The 21,923-nt window shown below is 36.9% G+C and overlaps 1 protein-coding gene across 1 annotated transcript; it reads left to right on the top strand.

Moving 5' to 3' along the window:
* Positions 1–302: 302 nt before the first annotated feature.
* ASB17 (ankyrin repeat and SOCS box containing 17) lies at positions 303–13,352 on the top strand (the record flags this gene model as incomplete). The annotated part of the gene is made up of 3 exons (XM_080655089.1): positions 303–703; positions 5,915–6,194; positions 13,146–13,352. The coding sequence occupies 3 exons, from the start codon at positions 303–305 to the stop codon at positions 13,350–13,352; spliced, it is 888 nt and encodes a 295-aa protein (XP_080511215.1).
* Positions 13,353–21,923: the final 8,571 nt, after the last annotated feature.

Here is a 21,923-nt window from a genome sequence, read left to right as displayed (position 1 = left end):
AGAACACTAAGAATATCATATCTTAGCTCTCACACATGGCATATCTGTCCAATATCTCTCTCAAATGTCACCAGTCACATATAATATCCCAAGTTCCTGACCTATGCTGATGACAGACCTCCACCTATTGTGATGTCATCCAGTACTTCATGGTAATAATTCTTGTGATAATTTTTCTGGCCACAGTTTAAAGGGTACTTCCTGTTTGTGGAGTAAAGCCTACCCCATTATCAAAATATGTAACTGAAGGATTACAGTATGCCTTCCTGTGATTTCATTACTATATCATTGCCTAAGTAGCAATGAGTAAATCTTCTAAATTATGTCGTAAGACTTCTTGTCCAAGAAGCAATATATTCTGCAATCTTGTTGACAAAATTGTTAAAAGACCATCCTTACAGTTTCTGGGTCAATGGGGATATCACTGTTACGAACCTAGAATTTACAGAACACTGGCAAAAATTCTGAGGTATGTCGACTTGGATGGGTTTGACATACTACTCACAGATTACATCGCATTTGTGGAAAAATCAGGATACCGTTTTGAACTGAATTTTAATCTTGAATTTACTGAAATATGTGTGAATACAATTCTGTACTGGGTTTTTGCCAGAAAAGGTAATCCTGACTTTGTGGAATTGCTTCTCAAGAAGACAAAAGACTATGTTCAAGACAGAAGTTGTAACCTGGCACTGATATGGAGGTAATAATCTCATATGTTTTTACCATAAAAAAATTGCTATTTAGGAAATTATATTACTTTTTTCTAAAATGCATATGCATAGTGGCTATATATACATATGGATAAGAAATCTTGACTTGAATGCTCATTTGTTCACTCCTTCATTCCTTCCTTTTCTTATTCAATAAATTTTTACCTATATGTATATTAGTATGTACCAGTAAATTACTAGTGGTTCTGCTTTATAAAGCTTACATGTTAATGCTCAAGGTAATGCAATGATAGACAACTTAGATTTCTCTAAGTAGACAAAGATACTGTATACTGAGAATGTATATCTATAGTATGTATATAAATGGACTTTTTAAAAGAAATTGACTTTCAAAAAATAATTCAGAATATACACACAAATTCACTTAGTAATACTTATTAAACACACTTATTCCCTCTTTGTATGTTAAGCATTGATAAATTTGACTCCAAATTCCCCATAATTGAGCACAATGAAAGCCAAATACCTGCTTTAGTCTGTTATAGAACAAACTTTCACACAGTTGGAGCCTGTCAATCTAGCTAATAAATACTAAGGAGGATCTTGTAAAAATAAATCTCCAATGTGACCTCTTTGCAGAGTCCATAACATAGAGTCTCAAGTTACTTAACTTGCACTAACTCCAGTTTGCGCTTTAGTTTTAGGTATTGGTTTGATTAGATGTGCATTTGTTCATTCATTCAAAATCATTTATCATCTTACTATGTGTGATGCACTGTACTAAGCACCATGATAGAAGCATGTATGCAATGAAAAACAACACAGATAAGATCAGTTAAAGACTAAACCAATTTAGATTCCACCTGAAGTTGAGCTGTTTTCTTAATTGTGTATCACTGTGGTATTGGAGAACTGGATTTCTTTCTTTAATGACCACCCAAATATAGGAACTTATAGCTCTGGTATGCAAAACCAGTAATAAAACCCTAAAATAGCACTTTTGGTTTTTTTAAGGACTACTATATTTGTAACTATAGCAGAAATCAGCAGCCTCTAATATGGAGTGCACTAGCTGATGTTTCTCTTTTTCTTTACATCCCACATCTTATCTGTCAGGATATCTGTTGGTTCTACTTTCAAACAAGATACAGAATATGACCACCTCCACTGTTATCACCTTGTACCAAGCTAAGTGATTTCCCTCCTTTTATTCCATAACAAATTTTCAACAAACATAAGATCATGTTGTTGTTTTTTTACTCAAAGTATCCAATGGCTCCTCCATTCAATTTATAATAAAAAATTAAGTTCTTACAGCGATCTACAAGGCTCCATCTGATGTGGCATCCCATGACCTCTGTGCTCATTTCCTACTATTCCCACCCTATTCACTCTTTCAGACACACTGGCTCCCTCACTCTTCTTTCACCACTCCAGGTCCACTCTCCTGCCTTAGGGTCCTCAAATATCCAAATGGCTAACTTCAGCTCCTTCTTCTTTATCCAAATGGCATCATTCTGCTATGCCCTCTCTTATCATCCCATTTAAAACTGGAAAATGCCCTCACTGCACCCTCCTGCACATCCATATTTCTTACCCTGCTCTACTTTTTCTTTTCCCACAGTACTTATCAAACCTTCTAACATTATAAAATTTGCTTATTTGCAATGTTCATTTGGCATTGTGTTACCCCTCACTACAATATAATCAAGAAAGGAGGCATCTTTGTTTTGTTGATTCATGTATCCTAAGCACCCAAAACACTATATAGTATGTATTCAATAAGTATTTGTTGAATAAATTAGTAGACAGTAGTTGAAGTTATAGCCATAGATGAAAATTGCCTGAGAACAATTAGTCAAATGAAAATTAGTGGAAAGGCCATATCTGCTTAGATGTGGAGAGCAGAGAAAGAGAAACCAGTGAAAGAGGGCTGAGAATAGTCAACTGTCTTAAATATCAAAGATAAACTTATTATAAAGAAACATCTATTGAATTTATCAGCTCAAAACCAAAGGAGGAATAGTAAAAAAAAATTTAGAAATAATTATTATAGCTTCAAAACGAAATCATTCTCTGCATGTCTACATGGAAATATTATGCCCCATTTCATAAGCATGTGTGACAGGTTTTCAGATACAGAGAGTTCAGTTCATTAACCTCACATTTATAAAAGGATTCCTGCTTTGCTTGCTTCACTCCATCGATATAAGTACTATTATAATTAACTGTCAGTACAGATTAAGCAAATTTTGGTTAATAGTAACATGCTCTTTAAACATGGGGATTAATCATATGTCATTTGGGTACAGATTAGACTTTTAAATCTCATTTTAAACTAACTTGAGTTTTAGTTAGGTTTTCAACATTTTTGGTCCAAAGTATCTTCTTATTTATAGGACTCTTACATCAAATATCTTCTTAAGGGCTAGCAAGATGAATAAATTAGATTGTTTTTGAAAATCTTAAATGATTGCACTTAATTAAAAATCTTGTTAGGTCTGAAAGCTACAGAATAGATTATAGATTTAAGGAACACACACACACATACAGACACACACACACATACATATACATATATATATTAGAGATAATAGTGAAACAAATCAATTAAAAAATTTATGTGTCTACTATGGGCCAAGGATTGTTCTAGGCATTCAGGGATATAACGGTGGACTAAAGCAGACAAAAATTATTGCTGTTGTGTAGCTTAAATTTGTATAGTTCGTCTTGCTCACTCATTTATTTTTGAAGAGAAAATTAAAGATTAAAAATGTCCAAAATGATAAGGGCTTAATGGAAGTATGCACAAAGTTCCATGAGGATAAGAGGAAGGTCATGTAATCCAAAGAAGACTTCACAAAAGTGTTTATTAGACAGGGCCTTATACAATGAGCAAGATAGAATTTAAAAGGGAGGAAAAAACATATAAATCAAAGAAATGTGAGACAGTTGGATGCAGTGGTGCTTGGGGAAAGTGAATATCAATAAGCAGGATAAGAATACAAAAGGAGAAGTAGTTTAGGAGTTCAATTTTGGATGTGTGTTGGAAGTACTTGTGAAAAAGATGAAATGTCTAGTACAATATTGACCTGGAGACAATTTCAGGAGAGAGTGCATATACAGTATTTGTATATACAGAGCTTAAAAGGATATAGATATACCATGAGCAGTGTTATGACAAAAACCCACTTCTTTTTTTAAATATTTTTATTGATTTCAGAGAGGAAGGGAGAGGGATAAGAGATAGAAACATCAATGATGAGAGAGAATCATTGATCAACTTTCTCCTGCACACCCCCACTGGAGATCGAGCCCACAACTCCAGAATGTGCCCTGACCAGAAATTGAACCGTGACCTCCTGGTTCATAGGTCAATAATGCTCAACCACTGAGCCACATCAGCAGGACTACCCACTTTTTAATTTCTAAACTGCTGCTCTGCACTGCACCATTCTATTATTGTTTTTGCTTAAATCACAAAATCTTGTCATTTTAGGGCTCATTGAAACTTTGGAGATAAAGTAGTTGGTTTAGTGATTTTCAAACTTTACTTTTTGGAGGTCCTGATGGAATCATCACAGAGGAGGTCTCTAGGACCCCCAAATACACTTCAACCAGAGAACTTATCTAATACAAAATATTAATTTTTATATAGGTAATTCAGGTACAACAATTCTCCAATGTTGGTTTATGAAACATTATTTCCAATCTTTTTGTTGGCAAATGTCTACTAATCCTTCCGGTATTAGCTCCAGAATAAGCTAGAGCATGACTATTCCAGTAGAGTAAGTGCCCTTCCTCAATGCTTCTAGAGTGCCCCAACCATGCTTCTATCATAGTAATTATAACCCTGCATTATATTTATTGAATTACTGTCTGTTTCCCTTACTAGACTGTAATAAACATCTTAATACCAAGACTATATCTTTCATCTCTGCATACCTATTACTCAGTATGCTCTAGATAAGCAAGTATTAAATGAATTAATGAATGAACAAACTAATATATAAATGCAAAAGGAAACTGAGACCCAAAGAGGTTGACTTATTCAACATCATACTAGCTAGTTAGGAGAAGCAAAACCTGGAACCTAGAACCCTTAATATCCATTTTTTATGGCATTATACCATGTTATCTCCCATCTTAATTAAGTTATGCAATCTTAAAATTCCCTCTTTTAAATAATGCTTTCCTTATTCTGCATAATTGTCCCAAACCAGAATTTATGGTTTGTATACTGTTCTGCAGAATATATTAGTATTTTATTAGACCAATCAAGAGAAACCAGAGACAAGATGCATGAATAAAATTTCCCTTTCTTTAACCCTAAAAGTCATGTTTACTTGGCCAAATTAAGGCCCAATAAGATAAAATAGCCTGTGGTTGGTTCTACTATGTCCTACCTATATATGGAGACCAATTCAACAGCAAACATAAGTATCTTTAAATGAAACAATTGCAAGACTCTAAATGTAGAAACAGAAATTTTCATTTCTGTCATAGGGAAGAGAAATTTTCAAGTCTAGTCATCATGAAGCCCATCAGGAAAACAAGATTGCAGAGGACTTTCATAACTTTACTAAAGAACGAAAATAAAATTCTGCCCTTGAAGGATCTGACATGGCATTTACATTTCTTAAACTTATAAATACCAATTCTAATTTTATTAAAGGGAAAAAATGGAATTTAAAAAAAGAGTTAAAGTAGTTGCACTTATTCCTCTTTGTCCAATATTTAAACTCATTTCAAGCACACCTCTGACATATAATTGAGAACAATAAAAACAAACAAAAAGATATCAAAATGGTCACATAATTCTGTAATATTAATAAAATGAAATAAAAAGTCTTTCTCCCTTTTCCATTTTAGATTTTCCAGAGCTGCACCAGTTTTATACTTGTTCTAATCACAATGGATTTCTCAAATGAGAAACAGAATTACTATTACTAAAAGTAAAACTTCCTACACATTGCAAATCTTTAGTTTGTTTGTTCTTACAAGAGTAAAGGGGGCTTAAGTATGTAGTAGAAGTTTTCTTATTTCTTTAATTTTGAGTATGTTCTACATTAATAGAGCAGAAAACTAAGACATATTCTATATAAACTTGCATGAACATTTAAGACATTTAATATATAAGTGAGTACTACTATTTTCCTATTATTGTTAAGACAAAGTGTTTACCATATCTCTTAGTTCTCTATAATTCAGTGAGGTTCGTTTGTTTGTTTGATTCACAGAACTTTCACACCAGTATACTGTCCAAGCCCACTAAGTGGCATCACACCTCTACTTTATGTAGCTCAGACAAGACAATCCAGCATCTTAAAAATACTCCTGCAATATGGAATCTTAGAAAGAGAAAAAAACCCCATCAACATTGTATTAACAATATTGCTCTACCCTTCAAGAGTGAGAATAATGGTTGATCATGAATTGGTAGATATCCAGGAAGATGCAAAAACATGTTTAGTGCTATGTTCCAGAGTGCTTTCTGTCATTTCAATCAGAGAAATACAGGTAAGCAAAATATTGTTCTTTGGATTTGGGCTCAACTGTTGATCAATTTTAAGATAAAATTGTGAGGCAAAAATTAAGTTAATTTTTAATCTATGGATTGTATCCATTGAAAAATTAATCACTGAGTATCTACACTAATAAAAGAGAAAAATGCAAATTGACCATACCTCCGTGATGCCCACTAGCCAATCAGGAGTGAGTATGCAAATTAACCCGCCAAAGACCCAGGCTGCTCAGAGCCTATAGGCCCGCGTGTAGGCCCTGAGAGGCCGGGGTCCCAGAATGCCCCAACCACTCCTGGCCTGCGGGCCTTGGCACCGAGGGGGCAGGGCAGCGGAGGCTTGAGCAGGGCTGGAGCAGAGCCGGGGGAGGGTGCCCTGCCCAAAACACGGCACAGGCTTGATCGGAGCTGGGGGGCCCTGCCCAAGCCATAGCAGAGGCTTGAGCAGGTCCTGAGCAGAGCCAGGGGTGCTCTTCCCAAGCCACGGCAGAGGCTTGATTGGAGCCGGGGGCCCTGCCCAAAACATGCAGAGGCTTGAGCAGAGCTGGGGGGGCCCTGCCCAAGCCGCAGCAGAGGCTTGAGCAGGCCAGGAGATGGGGGGCTGGGTGCCAGCCTTGGCTTGCCAGCAGTCCTGCCTCTGCGTGTGAGCTACAGAGGAAACACCTTTTCTGACCACTCATTGGCTAAGCTCCCTGTACGCCACTGGTAATGTTCTTGGTAACTGGGTAATAAGAATCCAAAAAGGTGATCTAGGGTTTTTCCACCACACTTCTGGAGGAAAAAACGAAGGTCCGCTGCTGGAGAGCTAAGAAATGTCATATCCTGCCCTTGTTGGTTTGGCTCAGTAAATAATGCCTTGGCCTGTGGACCGCAGGGTCCAGGTTTGATTCTGATCAAGGGCATGTACCTAGGTTGCAGGCTCTTCCCTGGCCGGGGGCCAGGTCAGGGCTCATGCAGGAGGCAACCAATCAAAGTGTCCCTCTCACATTGATGTTTCTCTGTGTCTTTCCCTCTCCCTTCCACACTCTCTAAAAATCAATGGAAACATATCCTCAGGTGAGGATTAAAAAAAAAAAAAAAAAAGAAATGTCATATCCTATGAAAGACACATCTTGAAAATGCCTTAAGAAAGTTGTCATTTTTTCCATGGTGAAGGGACTGGAGTCCGTGTTGATCAAAACACCTTGGCGGCTGCGGTGGATGGCAGTGGCTGCAGCAGCAGGGTGATGGGGCTGGCGCCTTCCCCTAATCAGCCCGGTCACCTCCCGCAGAGAGAGCAGGCCTAAGCCATCAGTAGGACATTCCCTGAAGGCTCCCAGTCTGTGAGAGAGGGACCCCCCCACAAGTGCACGCATTTCATGCACCGGGCCCCCAGTATGCTTATAAGTTACAATTAGACAAAATTCAAATTTTCTCCAATATCAGTCCTTTATTTCATAATTTTGTCTTCTAAATATAAACATAGTTTATAGTTTATTTTGGTAGTTACTAAGTAAATGTATATTAATATTACATTCTAATGACATGAAAACCTATGTTTATTAGGATTTCTATGTTTCTTAAAAACACAATAAATTAAAATTTTAACAGACATTTTCTCCCAATAGAATATTTTCAATGAGATTTGCATTTCTCTCAAACTACAATCAGATTTTTTACAATCAGGATACAAATCTTTCTTTTCAAAATCTCAAAATAATTTTGAGCATAAAAATATAAAGGTTTAGATCATATCAATTGATGCAGAAGAAGCGTTTGACAAAATCCAACACCCTTTTTTTGATAAAAACTATCAGCAAAGTGGAAATAGAGGGATCATACCTCAACATAATAAAAGCCTCATATAGCAAACCTATAGCCAACCTCATATTTAATGGGCAAATACTAAAACCATTTCCCCTAAAAACAGGAACAAGATAGGGATACCCACTTTCACCACTACTGTCCAACATAGTTTTGGAAGTGCTAGTCATAGCAATCAGACAAGAAGAAGAAATAAAAGGTATCCAAATTGGAAAAGAAGTAAAACTGGCATTATTCGCAGATGACATGATATTATACATAGAAAACCCTAAAGAATACATAAGAAAAACTACTAGATTTAATAAATGAATTTGAAAACATAGCAGGATACAAAATTAAAACCCAGAAATCTATGGAATTTTTATACACCAATAATGAACTCACAGAAAGAGAAACAAAACAAAAAAAAAATCCCATTTACCATTGCAACAAAAAAATTAAGATACCTATGAATAAACTTAACTAAGGAGGTCAAAGGCCTGTACTCTGAAAACTACAGGACGTTGAAAAAGAAGATAGAGGAAGATATAAACAAGTGGAAGAATATACCATGTTCATGGAATGGTAGAATCAACATGATTAAAATGTCCATACTACCCAAAACAATTTATAGATTCAATGCAATCCCAATTAAAATACCAACGGCATATTTCACAGACCTAGAACGAACTCTCCAAAAATTCATTTGGAATAAAAAAAAAAAAGACCCTGAATAGCCATAGCAATCCTGAGATAGAAGAACAAACTTGGAAGGATCACAATACCAGATATCAAGCTATATTACAAGGCCACTGTTCTCAAAACTGCCTGGTACTGGCACAAGAACAGACATATAGACCAATGGAACTGAACAGAGAACCCAGAAATTGACCCAAGCCATTATGCTCAATTAATATTTGACAAAGGAGGCAAGAGCATACAATGGAATCAAGACAGTCTCTTCAAGAAGTGGTGTTAGGAAAATTGGACGGATACATGCAAAAAAAACGAAACTAGACCACGAACTTACACCATACACAAAAATAAACTCAAAATGGATAAAAGAATTAAATGTAAGATGGGAAACAATAAAAATCTTAAAAGAACCCATAGGCAGCAAAATATCAAACATATCTCATAGCAATATAGTTAACCGATACATCTATTGCAAATGAAACTAAGGAGAAAATATACAAATGGGATCACATCAAAATAAGAAGCTTCTGCTCAGCAAAAGCAACTATCAACCAAATGAAAAGGGAACCCACTACATGAGAGAACATATTTGCTGATGTTACATCTGATTAGGGCTTAATCTCCAAAATTTATAGGGAACGCATACAACTTAACAAAAGGAAGATAAACAATCCAATCAAAAAAATGGACAAAGGACCTAATAGGCACTTTTCTTTTTTTTCCTTTTTCAAATTTAAATTCTTTATTGTTGAAAGTATTACATATGTCTCCTTATTCCCTCATTGACTTTTCCCCAGCCTCTCCCACCCCCAGCACATGCCCTCACCCCCTACTGTCTGTGTCCAGTGGTTATGCTTATATGCATTCATACAAGTCCTTTGGTTGATCTCTACCCCCCTCTCTCCCTCTCCCCTGGCTTCCTTCTGAGGTTTCACAGTCTGTTCGATGCTTCTGTGTCTCTGGATCTATTTCTGTTTATCAGTTTATGTTGTTCATTATATTCCACAAATGAGTGAGATCATGTGATATTTATCTTTTTCCAACTGGCTTTAAATAGACACTTTTCAAAAGTGGACATACAGAAGGCTAAGAGGCATATGAAAAAATGCTCAAAGGCACTAATCATCTGAGAGATGCAAATCAAAACAATAATGAGGTACCATCTCACACCTGTCAGAATGGCTATCATCAACAAATCAACAAATGATAAATGCTGGCGAGGATGCGGAGAAAAAGAAACCCTCGTGCACTGCTGGTGGGAATGCAGACTGTTGCAGCCACCGGGGAAAACAGTATGGAATTTCCTCAAAAAATTAAAAGTGGAACTCCCATTTGACCCAGTGATCCCACTTCTAGGAATATATCCCATGAAATCAGAAACACCAATCAAAAAGAATATATGCATCCCTACGTTCATAGCAACACAATTTACAATAGCTAAGATTTGGAAACAGCCTAAGTGCCCATCAGATGAGTGGATTAAAAAATGGTGGTACATCTACACAGTGGAATAATACACTGCTTTAAAAAAGAAAGAACTCTTAGCATTTGCAACATCATGGATGGACCTGAAAAGCATTATACTAAGTGAAATAAGCCACTTGAAGAAAGATAAATATCACATGGTCTCACTCATTTGTGGAATATAATGAACAACATAAACTTGAACAAAAATAGATCCAGAGACATAGAAGCATTGAACAAATCGTCAAACCTCAGAGGGACAGCAGGGGAGGGTGGGCAGGGGTGGGGCGGTAAGAGATCAACCAAAGATCTTATATGCATACATATAAGCATAACCAATGGACACAAACAGTAGGGGGATGAGGGCCTGTGCTGAGGGGTGGGAGCAGGCTGGGAGAGGTCAATGGGGGTAAAAGGAGACATATGTAATACTTTCAACAATAAAGAATTAAAGTATATATATTATATGTATACATATATATATGTATGTGTGTGTGTGTGTGTGTGTGTGTGTGTGTGTGTGTGTGTGTTAGAGGCCTGGCGCACAAAATTCGTGCACCCTGTGGGGGGGGGGGGTGTTGTCCCTCAGCCTGACCTGAGCCCTCTCGCAGTCCGGGGAGTGGACCTAAGCTGGCAGTCAGACATCCTTAGCGCTGCTGCGGAGGCGGGAGAGGCTCCCGCCACCACTGCTGCGCTCGCCAGCTGTCAACCTGGCTTCTAGCTAAGTGGCACTCCCACAGGGGGAGTGCACTGACCACTAGGGGGCAGCTCCTGCATTGAGCGTCTGCCCCCTGGTGGTCAGTGCATTCCCACAGGGGGAGCTCCGCTCAGCCAGAAGCCGGGCTCATGGCTGGCAAGCACAGCGGCAGTGGCAGAAGCCTCTCCAGCCTCTGAGGCAGCGCTAAGGGAGCAGGCCTAGGCAGTCGGACATCCCCCGAGGGGTCCTGGACTGGGAGAGGGACCCCTCTCTCCAGTGCACGAATGTCATGCACCGGGCCTCTAGTGTGTGTGTGTGTGTGTGTGTGTGTGTGTGTGTGTGTGTGTATATATATATATATATATATATATATATGCTTAAATATTTGTTTAGTAGAAAGTACCTATCCCTCAGAAATGTGGAGGGATTCTTCTCCTTGATAAGATTTTTTGAAATAAACCAAATTTGGGGGGGGGGGGAAATCAACCATATGGAGGTCATGTTTACCCTAACAAAATGAACTGCAAATTTTGGCATCATTGTATCATGTCTACTAGCATAACAAGAAATAAGTCTGCTTAAGGAAAAGAAAGCTACTCCTATAAATTTAAACCAATAAAATGACCAAGGACTTTAGCAGTTCTCCTTATCTTTAAATGTGTGCCTTCAGAAACAAATTCCTTACAAATATAACTTTATTGCTATTTTGTTTTTTGTTTTTTCTTAAGTCTTTTAACAGTGCATATCAATTAACCATGCCTTTGGCAACTGTAAAGAAAGCAAATTGGTCAAATTATTTTGGCAACAAATTTTTAAAACAAAAGCAATTAAAAATTTCTGCATCTTCAGTAACTTGCTAGTCCTCGTCCAGTGTTAGTCCTGCACAATTATTATAGAAAAAAAAATCTCAACAAATTTCATGAATGCTATTTCTTAGGTACAATCAAACTAGAAAAGTACTAGGATAGAGTGAGTTGATCAAAATCATTTGCCTGAGGGGCAAAAAGATTATAGTTGGGATCTAATCAATTACATTTTAATGAGCTAAAGTAGCACTGAGCAAGATGGTGAAAGATGGCATAAACACTGGCTTAAAAAACACTTTAAATGCCCCTACTTTGCATTTCCATGCTTCCTAGTACTATAGTTTCCCCTATTGAGGCCTATATATATTATGGTAAACATATATTTAAATGGTTTTACCTCTGGACCACAGTCCTGTCATCACAGACTATGTCTATTTTGTGTACCAAAGCACCGAGCTCAGTTGTAGCATATACTAAATTCTTTTTTAATAACCAAGTATTGAATAATGAAAAATTATCTATCATTTAAGTGAGAGTATTATGTAGTCTGTAGGGTATAGGTTCTACTGGAGACATGTCTGCAACACAGCAATACTTTTAATTCTAAGCCAACCTACTGTTGTTTGGCTTCCAGAATTAAATCTCTAAAAGGGTACCTTAACTGAAACTTTGAGACTTAATCTTTTCATATGGATTAGCCTCCTGTTAGGTCTTCTTGTGGCTTAGCAGTATGAAGTTGTACTCTATAATTATTAGAACCATTTGAGAGAACTTTTAGGATTTATGTTGTCTGTGCCTAAACCCAGATCAACTGAATCAGAATTTCTGAAGTAGAACCTTAGCACTGATATATTTTAAAGTTTCCTAGATAATTCTAATGGATATCCAAGTTGACAACACTACTCTAGAAGATGCTAATAACACATGTGTATTTCACCAGTTAAAGGAAGACAAATACCATATGATCTCACTTACATGTGGAATCTAATAAACAAAATAGTAAAAAAGGCATGGATACATGGAACACACTATCAGTTCTCAGAGGGGAGGAGGAAAAGGGGGACTAGGTGAAAGAAGGTGAAGAGATTAGTCAAAGAACATATATGCATAACCTATAGACAGACAACAGTGTGGTGATGGTCAGGAGAAGGGGGGACAGAGGCTGGGTGGAGGTGGGAATAGGGGGAGAAAATGGGGACATCTGTAATAGTGTCAACAATGAAATAAAGTTAAAAAAGCAAATGTATGATCTAGGATTAAAAACATATACAGATTCACAGTTGTAAGAAATAATGTGTGTGTCCTACACATATTAAAGTGTATATATAGTTGTAAGAATGAAATGGAAACAAAAATGTTTTCCTCAGGTGAAAATGCTTTAGAAAACATATTATAAGGGTCATATAAATTTAAGATATACTTTATTAATTTAAATAGAAATGCTAATAACTTGAACTAATCCAATGATTAACATTACAAAATTAAAATGTTTCCCTTTTCTTCAGACGCAGCTAAGTCTAGGAAGACGTCCAATTATTTCAGATTGGTTCGACTACATACCTTCAACGAGATACAGGGATCCATGTGAACTATTACATCTTTGCAGAATAACCATCAGGTCTCAACTACTGACCAACAACATGCTCCCAAATGGGATATTCTCACTTCCAATTCCTGTTCGTCTACAGAATTACCTGAATTTAGAAAGTTAACACGTGCTTTTTCTGAGTTCTTTAAGGATGCTCACCACTGTATGGCTTAGAAGTTAATAAACTATTAACCTCATGCAAATTTTGATTGCATTAAATATTCACACGACACCCTAAATAAGCCAATTTTAAACCAACATATAGCTCTTCCCATTGCCTTTCTATACTGTGGAAGAAATACATGCATTTTATTTATATATATTTACCCTTTTAGTCCACTCTTAACAGTTGTTTTGCCTTAGAGCATTCTTGCTACTTGTGGAAATTTTAGTCATGTTAATGTTCTGAATTCTCAAGTTCTTCTTATTAGCACGTAGTAAGCAAGGTAAATAGTACTTTTATATTATGCAATCATATTAACATATTTATTTACTAAGTTATTTTGCAACTAAAATATTATAGTTGGCAGTAGGGAATAATCAAGGAAATTAAGATGTAATGTCCTTGTACATAAAAAACCCGAAAGACTCCATCAAAAACTAATAGACTTAATAAATGAATTCGGCAATGTAGCAGGATATAAAATTAACGCCAAGAAATCTATGGCATTTCTATACACCAATAGTGAACTTACAGAAAGAGAGACTAAAAAAGCAATCCCATTTACCATCGCACCAAAAAAATTAAAATACCTAGGAATAAACTTAACTAAGGAGATAAAAGACCTATACGCGGAAAACTACAGGAAACTGAAAAAAGAGATTGAGGAAGACGTAAACAGATGGAAGAACATACCATGTTCATGGATTGGGAGAATCAACATCATTAAAATGTCCATACTACCCAAAGCAATCTATAGATTCAATGTACTCCCCATTAAAATACCAACAGAATATTTCACAGACCTAGAAAGAACTCTCCAAAAACTCGGGGAATAAAAAAAGACCCCGAATAGCCACATCAATCCTGAGAAAGAAGAACAAAGTAGGTGGGATCTCAATACCAGATATCAAGCTGTATTACAAAGCCACTGTTCTCAAAACTGCCTGGTACTGGCACAAGAACAGACATATAGATCAATGGAATAGAATAGAGAACCCAGAAATTGACCCAAATCACTACGCTCAATTAATAATTGACAAAGGAAGCATGAACATATAATGGAGTCAAGACAGTCTCTTCAATAAATGGTGCTGGGAAAATTGGACAGATACATGCAAAAAAAATGAAACTAGACCACCAACTTACACCATACACAAAAATAAACTCAAAATGGATCAAGGACTTAAACATACGACAAGAAACCATAAAAATACAAGAGGAATCCACAGCCAGAAAGATCTCTGACATATGCCGAAGCAATTTCTTCACTGATACTGCTCCTAGGGCAATGGAAACTAAAGAGAAAATAAACAAATGGGACTACATCAAAATAAAAAGCTTTTGCACAGCAAAGGAAACCATCAATAAAACAACAAGAAAGCCCACTGCATGGGAGAACATATTTGCCAGTGATATCAACGATAAGGGTTTAATCTCCAACATTAATGGGGAACTCATGCAGCTTAACAAAAAGAAGATAAACAACCCAATCAAAAAATGGGCAACGGACCTAAATAGACACTTTTCGAAAGAAGACAGAAGGAAGGCCAAGAGACATATGAAAACCTGCTCTAAGTCACTAATCATCAGAGAGATGCAAATCAAAACAACAATGCAGTACCATCTCACACCTGTCAGAATGGCTATTATCAACAAATCAACAAATGACAAGTGCTGGTGAGGATGCGGAGAAAAAGGAACCCTAGTGCACTGCTGGTGGGAATGCAGACTGGTGCAGCCACTGTGGAGAACAGTATGGAGTTTCCTCAAAAAGCTAAAAATGGAACTCCCATTTGACCCAGTGATCCCACTTTTAGGAATATATCCTAAGAAACCAGAAACACCAATCAGAAAGGATATATGCATCCCTATGTTCATAGCAGCACAATTTACCATAGCTAAGATTTGGAAACAGCCTAGGTGCCCGTCAACAGATGACTGGATCAGAAAACTGTGGTACATCTACACAATGGAATACTACGCTGTGGTAAAAAAGGAGTTCTTACCATTTGCAACAACATGAATGGAGATGGAGAGCATTATGCTAAGTGAAATAAGCCAGGCAGAGAAAGATAAATATCACATGATCTCACTCCTTTGTGGAATATAATGAACAACATAAACTCATGAACAAAAATAGATCCAGAGACAGAGAAACATCAATCAGAACGTCAAACCTCAGGGAAGGTAGGGGAGGGTGGGGGTAAGGGGGAGAGATCAACCAAAGGACTTATATGCATGCATGTAAGTCTAATCAATGGACACAGACAACAGGGGGGTGGGGGCATGAATGGGAGGTGGGAGGAATGGGAGAATAAGGACACATATGTAATACCTTAATCAATAAAGAAATTAAAAAAAAAAGATGTAATGCCTTCCTTGAGAAGAAATTCTAATTCTGTGGCAGCCATAGTTTCAAATATAAGGTAAAGAATTAGTCAACTAAAGTGTAGGAGTTGGAAGTAGAATAACAGAAATGGATTAGATTTTAAAATAACTTGCCTTAAATTACAGTATGGAGCTTTGATAGTTTGGTATATAATACATCTAAATACTAGCTCAGTAGTATTTTTTTAATATATATTTATTGATTTCAGAGAGGAAGGAAGGAGAGAGAGACAGAAACTATCAATGATGAGAGAGAATCTTTGATTGGCTGCATCCTGCACGCCCCCTACTAGGGATCAAGCCTGCAACCTGGACATGTGCCCTTGATTAGAATCGAACCCGAGACCCTTCAGTTCACAGGCTGATGCTCCATCCACTGAGCCAAACCGGCTAGGGCAGTATTTTTAATTGAGATATAATTGTCAAATATCGTAAGTTTCAGGTGTACATAATGATTCAATATATGTATATATTACAAAATGATCACCACACATAGTTACAATATTTTTCATGTTATAACACTTAAGATCTATTCTCTTGGTCTAGCCAGGTAGCTCAGTTGGTTGGAGCATCGTCCCGTACACCAAAAGGTTGCAGGTTCAATTCAGGGTACATGCAGATTCAATCCCTGATCAGGGTGTATATGGGAGGAAACCAGTCCATGTTTCTCTCCCCCCCTCCCCTCCCCCGCCTTCCTTCTCTAAAATCAATAAACATATCCTCAGGTGAGGATTAAAATTATAATAGTAAAATAAAAGATCTATTCTCTTAGCAACTTTCAAGTATACAACAGAGTATTATTAACTTCTTTATTTTATAAGTGGAAGTTTGTGCCTTTTGACCACTTTCACACATTTCACTCACCCCTAAGTTATATACATTTTGATGCAAAAAAATAATTTTGATCCAACATTACATTAAAATGAAAACATTATCAGTTAAATATATATGTTCTTTGCTTACAGAGAATCCTATCTTTTAAAAAATTAGAATTTATTCTACTACAACTTTTTAGCCCCTTTCTAATATTTAGGATACTAGACTTTATTAACTCTGTGGTCAAACCATGACAACATAAATATAAGAATTGGGAGAGAATTCTCCAGGTTTCTCTCATTTTTCTGCCTGTCCTATGAGCAAAGACACTGGTGACCTCATTCCTGGCTACCTTTTTTTTTTTTCTTTCAGTCCTTAAAACAGGCTCTTTAATAACATTTATGTCTTCGTTGAAGAGCTTCACTTTTCCCATCCAGCGCTGGACTGAGGCCGACACCTGCAGGGAAGCAGGATCCGCTGGACGGATGGACAGGAGGGCGATTGCAAGGCGGGTCCGGTGGCCTCAGGGCCTTGGCTCCGGGCTAATAGGAGCACTTGGTTCTCCACCACGTGCGTGCGGCTTGCATGAGGCTGTGGGATCCCTTGCCAGGCCGGCCTCAGGTAGCTCCTCTGCATCACTCGCCTCCAGCAGCTGCTTGGTGCTGTTGCTGCCGCTGCGAGTGCTCACTGACTACCTTTTTAAGGATGTTTGTATAGTGAGCAGCATTGAAAGGTAGAGACAGTGTCTCCCTATGAGCAGAGGGCACATTGCTCAGTATCTCCCTATGGAGAAGGTAATGTCTTCCCAGGGGGAAAAGGTCGAGAATGTTTTTCTTGAAGCTCATTATAAAAGACTGGAGTTTCCCAAGCTTGGGGTTCCTTAGCTGTAACACAAATCCACTGTGAACACATCTACATGGACCATTCCATGTTTCAGAGGATGGGGATGCATGGAACCAACACAAACATGCCACCCATGCTGCATGCTCAGCCACTGGTAATCAAGTCTTTTGTTTTTGACTCAGGACTTTTTTGTCTTCTGACAGCAAACATCAAACTATAGTAAGCTAAACTGCTATTCTGCAATTAAGGTAAAAATCTCAGACCCTTTATAGTTTTTTTCTTTTACATTGAGGTATAATGCCTTATGACATTACAGTAGTCCCCCCTCATCTACAGTTTCACTTTCCATGGTTTCAGTTACCCACAGTCAACTGTGGACCAAAATATTAAATGGAAAATTGCAGAAATAAATAATCCGTAAGCTTAAAAACTGCATGCCATTCTGAGTAGCATGAGGAAGCTTGTGCTATCCTGCTCCATCTTGCCTAGGATGCCAATCATCCCTTTGTCCAGCATATCCAAACTGTAGGAGCTTCCTGCCTGTTAGTCACATGGTAGCTGTCTGATCTGATAACCAACTGTGGTATCCAAGTGTTTGTGTTTAAATAACCCTTATTTTACTTAATTATGGTCCCAAAATGGAAGAATAGTGATGCTGGCAATTCATATATGCCAAAGAGAATCTGTAAAGTGCTTCCTTCAGGGAAACGGTATGTATAGGAAAAGACATAGTATATATATGGTTTAGGACTATCCACAGTTTCATACATCTACTAGGGACCTTGGAACACATATCCTACAGGTAAGAGGAGACTACTATATATTCATTTTAGATACAAAACAACACGATTCAATATATGTATATATTATAAAATGATTACTACAGGAAGTCTAGTTAACATCTGTCACCATACATAGCAATGCAGTCATGGTTCTTTTTTCCCCCCCTTTTTTTAAAAACTACATTTTTATTTATTTCAAAGAGGAAGAGAAAGATAGAAACATCAATGATGAAAGAGCATCATTGATAGCTGCCTCCTACACGCCCCTACTGGGAATTGAACCACGACCTCCTGGTTCATGGGTCGACAGTCAACCACTGAGCACACGAGCCAGGCCTATCACAGTTCTTGACAATGAGAATCTGTTCCCCACCTCATCACTATGTGTTTTAGGATACATTTGAGTAAATTATATCAGATAGTAACCATTCTCACTGTTTATTTGCAATCTGAGAACTATCAAAAATTTTGACAATTCATAGATAAAGGGTACTTATTCTAATTTTATAGTAAGATTAAAAAAACACACTATATGATTTAGCCCTAGCCAGTATGGCTCAGTTGGAGCATCATTCTGTGTACTGAAGGGTCTTGGGTTCAATTCCCAGTCAGGGCACATACCCAGGTTTCGGGTTCAATCCCTAGTCGGGAGTATATGGGAGGCAACTGATTGATGTTTCTCTCTCACATCAATTATTCTCTCGCTTTCCCTCTCCCTTTCTCCCTGTCTAAAAATCAATAAAAAACACATACTCAGGTGAGGATTACAAAAAACAAAACTATAAGATTTACGTTTCTAAAGAACAGCATAGAAACAGCAAAGTGGCAAAATAACTAGATTACTTGCTTTTCCTTTCTTTCCATTTTCATTCCTGTGAGGTACAAATGCATTATTGGATTGAATTTATATACTTAAACTACACTTAATTATAATGTTGCATATTTTAAGCTCATAAATATGTATATAGGAGTTCATAGTACACACCGTATATTAATATTTGAATATTTTTAACAGTAGCATAAAAATAATTATATATTATAGTTAAAATGTGTTAACATGAAAAAAGTATTAAAAATACACTTAGTTTAGCTTATAAAGAAACCCTAGACTGCTGATTCAGGTAAAGTGATTTGTTTGGGAAAATATTTCAGCAAATCATTTTACATTTATTCTCTTATTTCCATTTGTTTTTCCCCATCCTCCTTTTCTTACATGTTCAACAGTAAAGAGAACTTAATGAATTTGGTCTAGTCATCACCTTTACTGAACATGTCTCATATCTATGTTAGAGGATTGGCAATAAGCAGCACCTAAATTTCTAGAGCTTCTCACTGGAATTCTTATTACTTCCCTATTTCTCAGCATGGTTGATGGCTCAACACCCATAATCACATTTAACTCTTCCCTTAGTTTGGCAGGTCTGCCATAACAAAATAACACAAACAGGATGGCTTAAAATAACAGGAACAGATTGTCTCAGAGTTTTGGAAACTAGAATCAAGTTTCCAGCAGAGCTATGCTCTCTCTGAAACCTTCCTCCCTCTGAAACCTGTAGGTGAATCCTTCCTTGCCTTTTTCTAGCTTCTAGTAGTTTTCTAAGAACCTTAGCTTATACATGTATCACTCCAATCTTCTGTGATCACATGGCAATCTTCTTATAAGGACACCAGTCATATTCAATTAGGGGCCCACCCTACTTGTATAACCTTATCTTAACTAATTACATTTGAAATTATCCTATTTCCAAATAAGGTCACATTCTGAGGTACAGAAGGTTAGGATTTTAGGTATCTTTTTTTGGGGGGGGGTGGGGGGGTAGGATTGGCAATTCAACTCATAACACCTCCCTTCAGTAAAAAAGTGGATGAGTCACTAATCTAGTTAATCTGTCACTAAATTGCCTTAGTATTTGCAAATCAGTATCTTCTCTCTCCCAGGAGCCACTCTACTCTCTCCATTCTCTTCTCCTCCCCCTATGCCCACAATTCTGTTCTACTCTCATTGCTTCTACCTTTAATGGTCAACTCTCTACTGGACTACCAAAATAGTATCTTAAACAATCTGGTCTCCTTTACTATGATTTTAATCACCCTTCTCCAAATCATTCATGCTATCACTCAAATGATCTTTCTAAAAAGGAAATCTAATCACGTCATCCCTCCACTACCACACCCATTGCCCTCTCCCACCCTCTGAGAACAAACACACCTTAAAACTCTTCAGTGGTGTATAGGAGAAATTTATTTAAGCACCTAGATTCATTTTTTTTGCTGCTCTATTTTGTTGCTCTCATACACATTCTAACCCCAGCTCAACCAAGCTGCTTACTGTTTCATCTCTTTGCTTTACATATGCTGATCCTTCTAAAATGCTCTTCTCTTCTTAAATATCTGGTATATTTTACTGTCTTTTAAACTCCCTTGACCCAGAAACAATTGTATACTTTTTTTGTGCCACTACCCTTTTTAATATGTTCCTCTATAATTGTACTTATTACATGGTGTTTCAACTCATATATATATACTGCTCTTTACTACACCTGAAATATCCACCTCAAGGTCAGACATCTTTTGTACCCCTACCACCTAGTATGTCATCTGTTCCATACTAAATTAAATCTTCAAAAAATTGACAATACCTAGTGCTAGAGAACATGCAGGATAACTGGAACTCTCTCTACATGGCTGATCGTAATACAAAATAGTAAAGCCACTCTGGAAAATAGTTTAGCTGCTTCTTATGAAGTTAAATATATACTTATGGCATGCTGGACCTATTTTACTCCTATTTAACAGAGATAAATTAAAACAACACTCACACAAACATCTGTACATGAATGTCTGTAACAGTTTTATTCATAATTACAAAAAAAACCCTGAAAACCCCAAATGTCCTTCAAAGAGTGAATTAATAAACTGTGGTGAATACAAACAATGAAATACTAATCATCAATAAAAAGACACAACAACATGGATACATTCTAAAATGCATTATGCTGAGTAAAAGAAGGTCTCAAAGGTTACAAGCTATATGATTCCATTTGTTGGACATTCCAGGGAAAAATATATAGGGAAGGAATACTTAATAATTCCCTGTAATAGGGGTCAGGGAAGGAGTTGACTATAAAGGGATAGTACTAAGGGAGCTATTTGGGGATGATGGAACTGTTCTATGTCCTCATTGTGGTAGTGGTTCCAAGAATCCATAAATGTGTACCATTTAACCAAAACTGTATACCATAAATTAATTTTACAGTATGCAAATTTTAAAATAAACAAATGCATTGCTTCCTAAGCATGAGCATAAGCTGCCCTTTTCCTCCCCTCCCACATATCTTACCCCTAAAGTCAAAAAAAGATGACTTTATGTGAGAAAAGTGGAACAGACTAAAACAATGCCTTTGAGGTGGAAATTAAAGGAATTTGCTACAACATTATGGACATTTATCTTAAAAGGCTGGATTATGAGATAATGATCTATAATTTTAGAGAAAGGCAAAATTTTTTAAAAAATGGCTTGTCTTCCCAGTATTCACCTCTTTTATAGTACAATGACATAATAATTATATCTTCGTGTACTTTGCTTTTTTATGTTTCTATTACACACAAAAAGATTAAGAAAGTAATTTAATTTTAAGAAGATACAAATTTTTTCAGAATTCTAAATCTAAAATGAAAGAAATTAATCAGCTACACTTTTTGC

This window comes from Plecotus auritus (genome assembly GCF_963455305.1).
Source record: "Plecotus auritus genome assembly, chromosome: 2".
Lineage (NCBI taxonomy): Eukaryota > Metazoa > Chordata > Mammalia > Chiroptera > Vespertilionidae > Plecotus > Plecotus auritus.
Note: the sequence above shows the minus strand (reverse complement) of the source record. Positions and strands in the feature narration are given on the sequence as shown.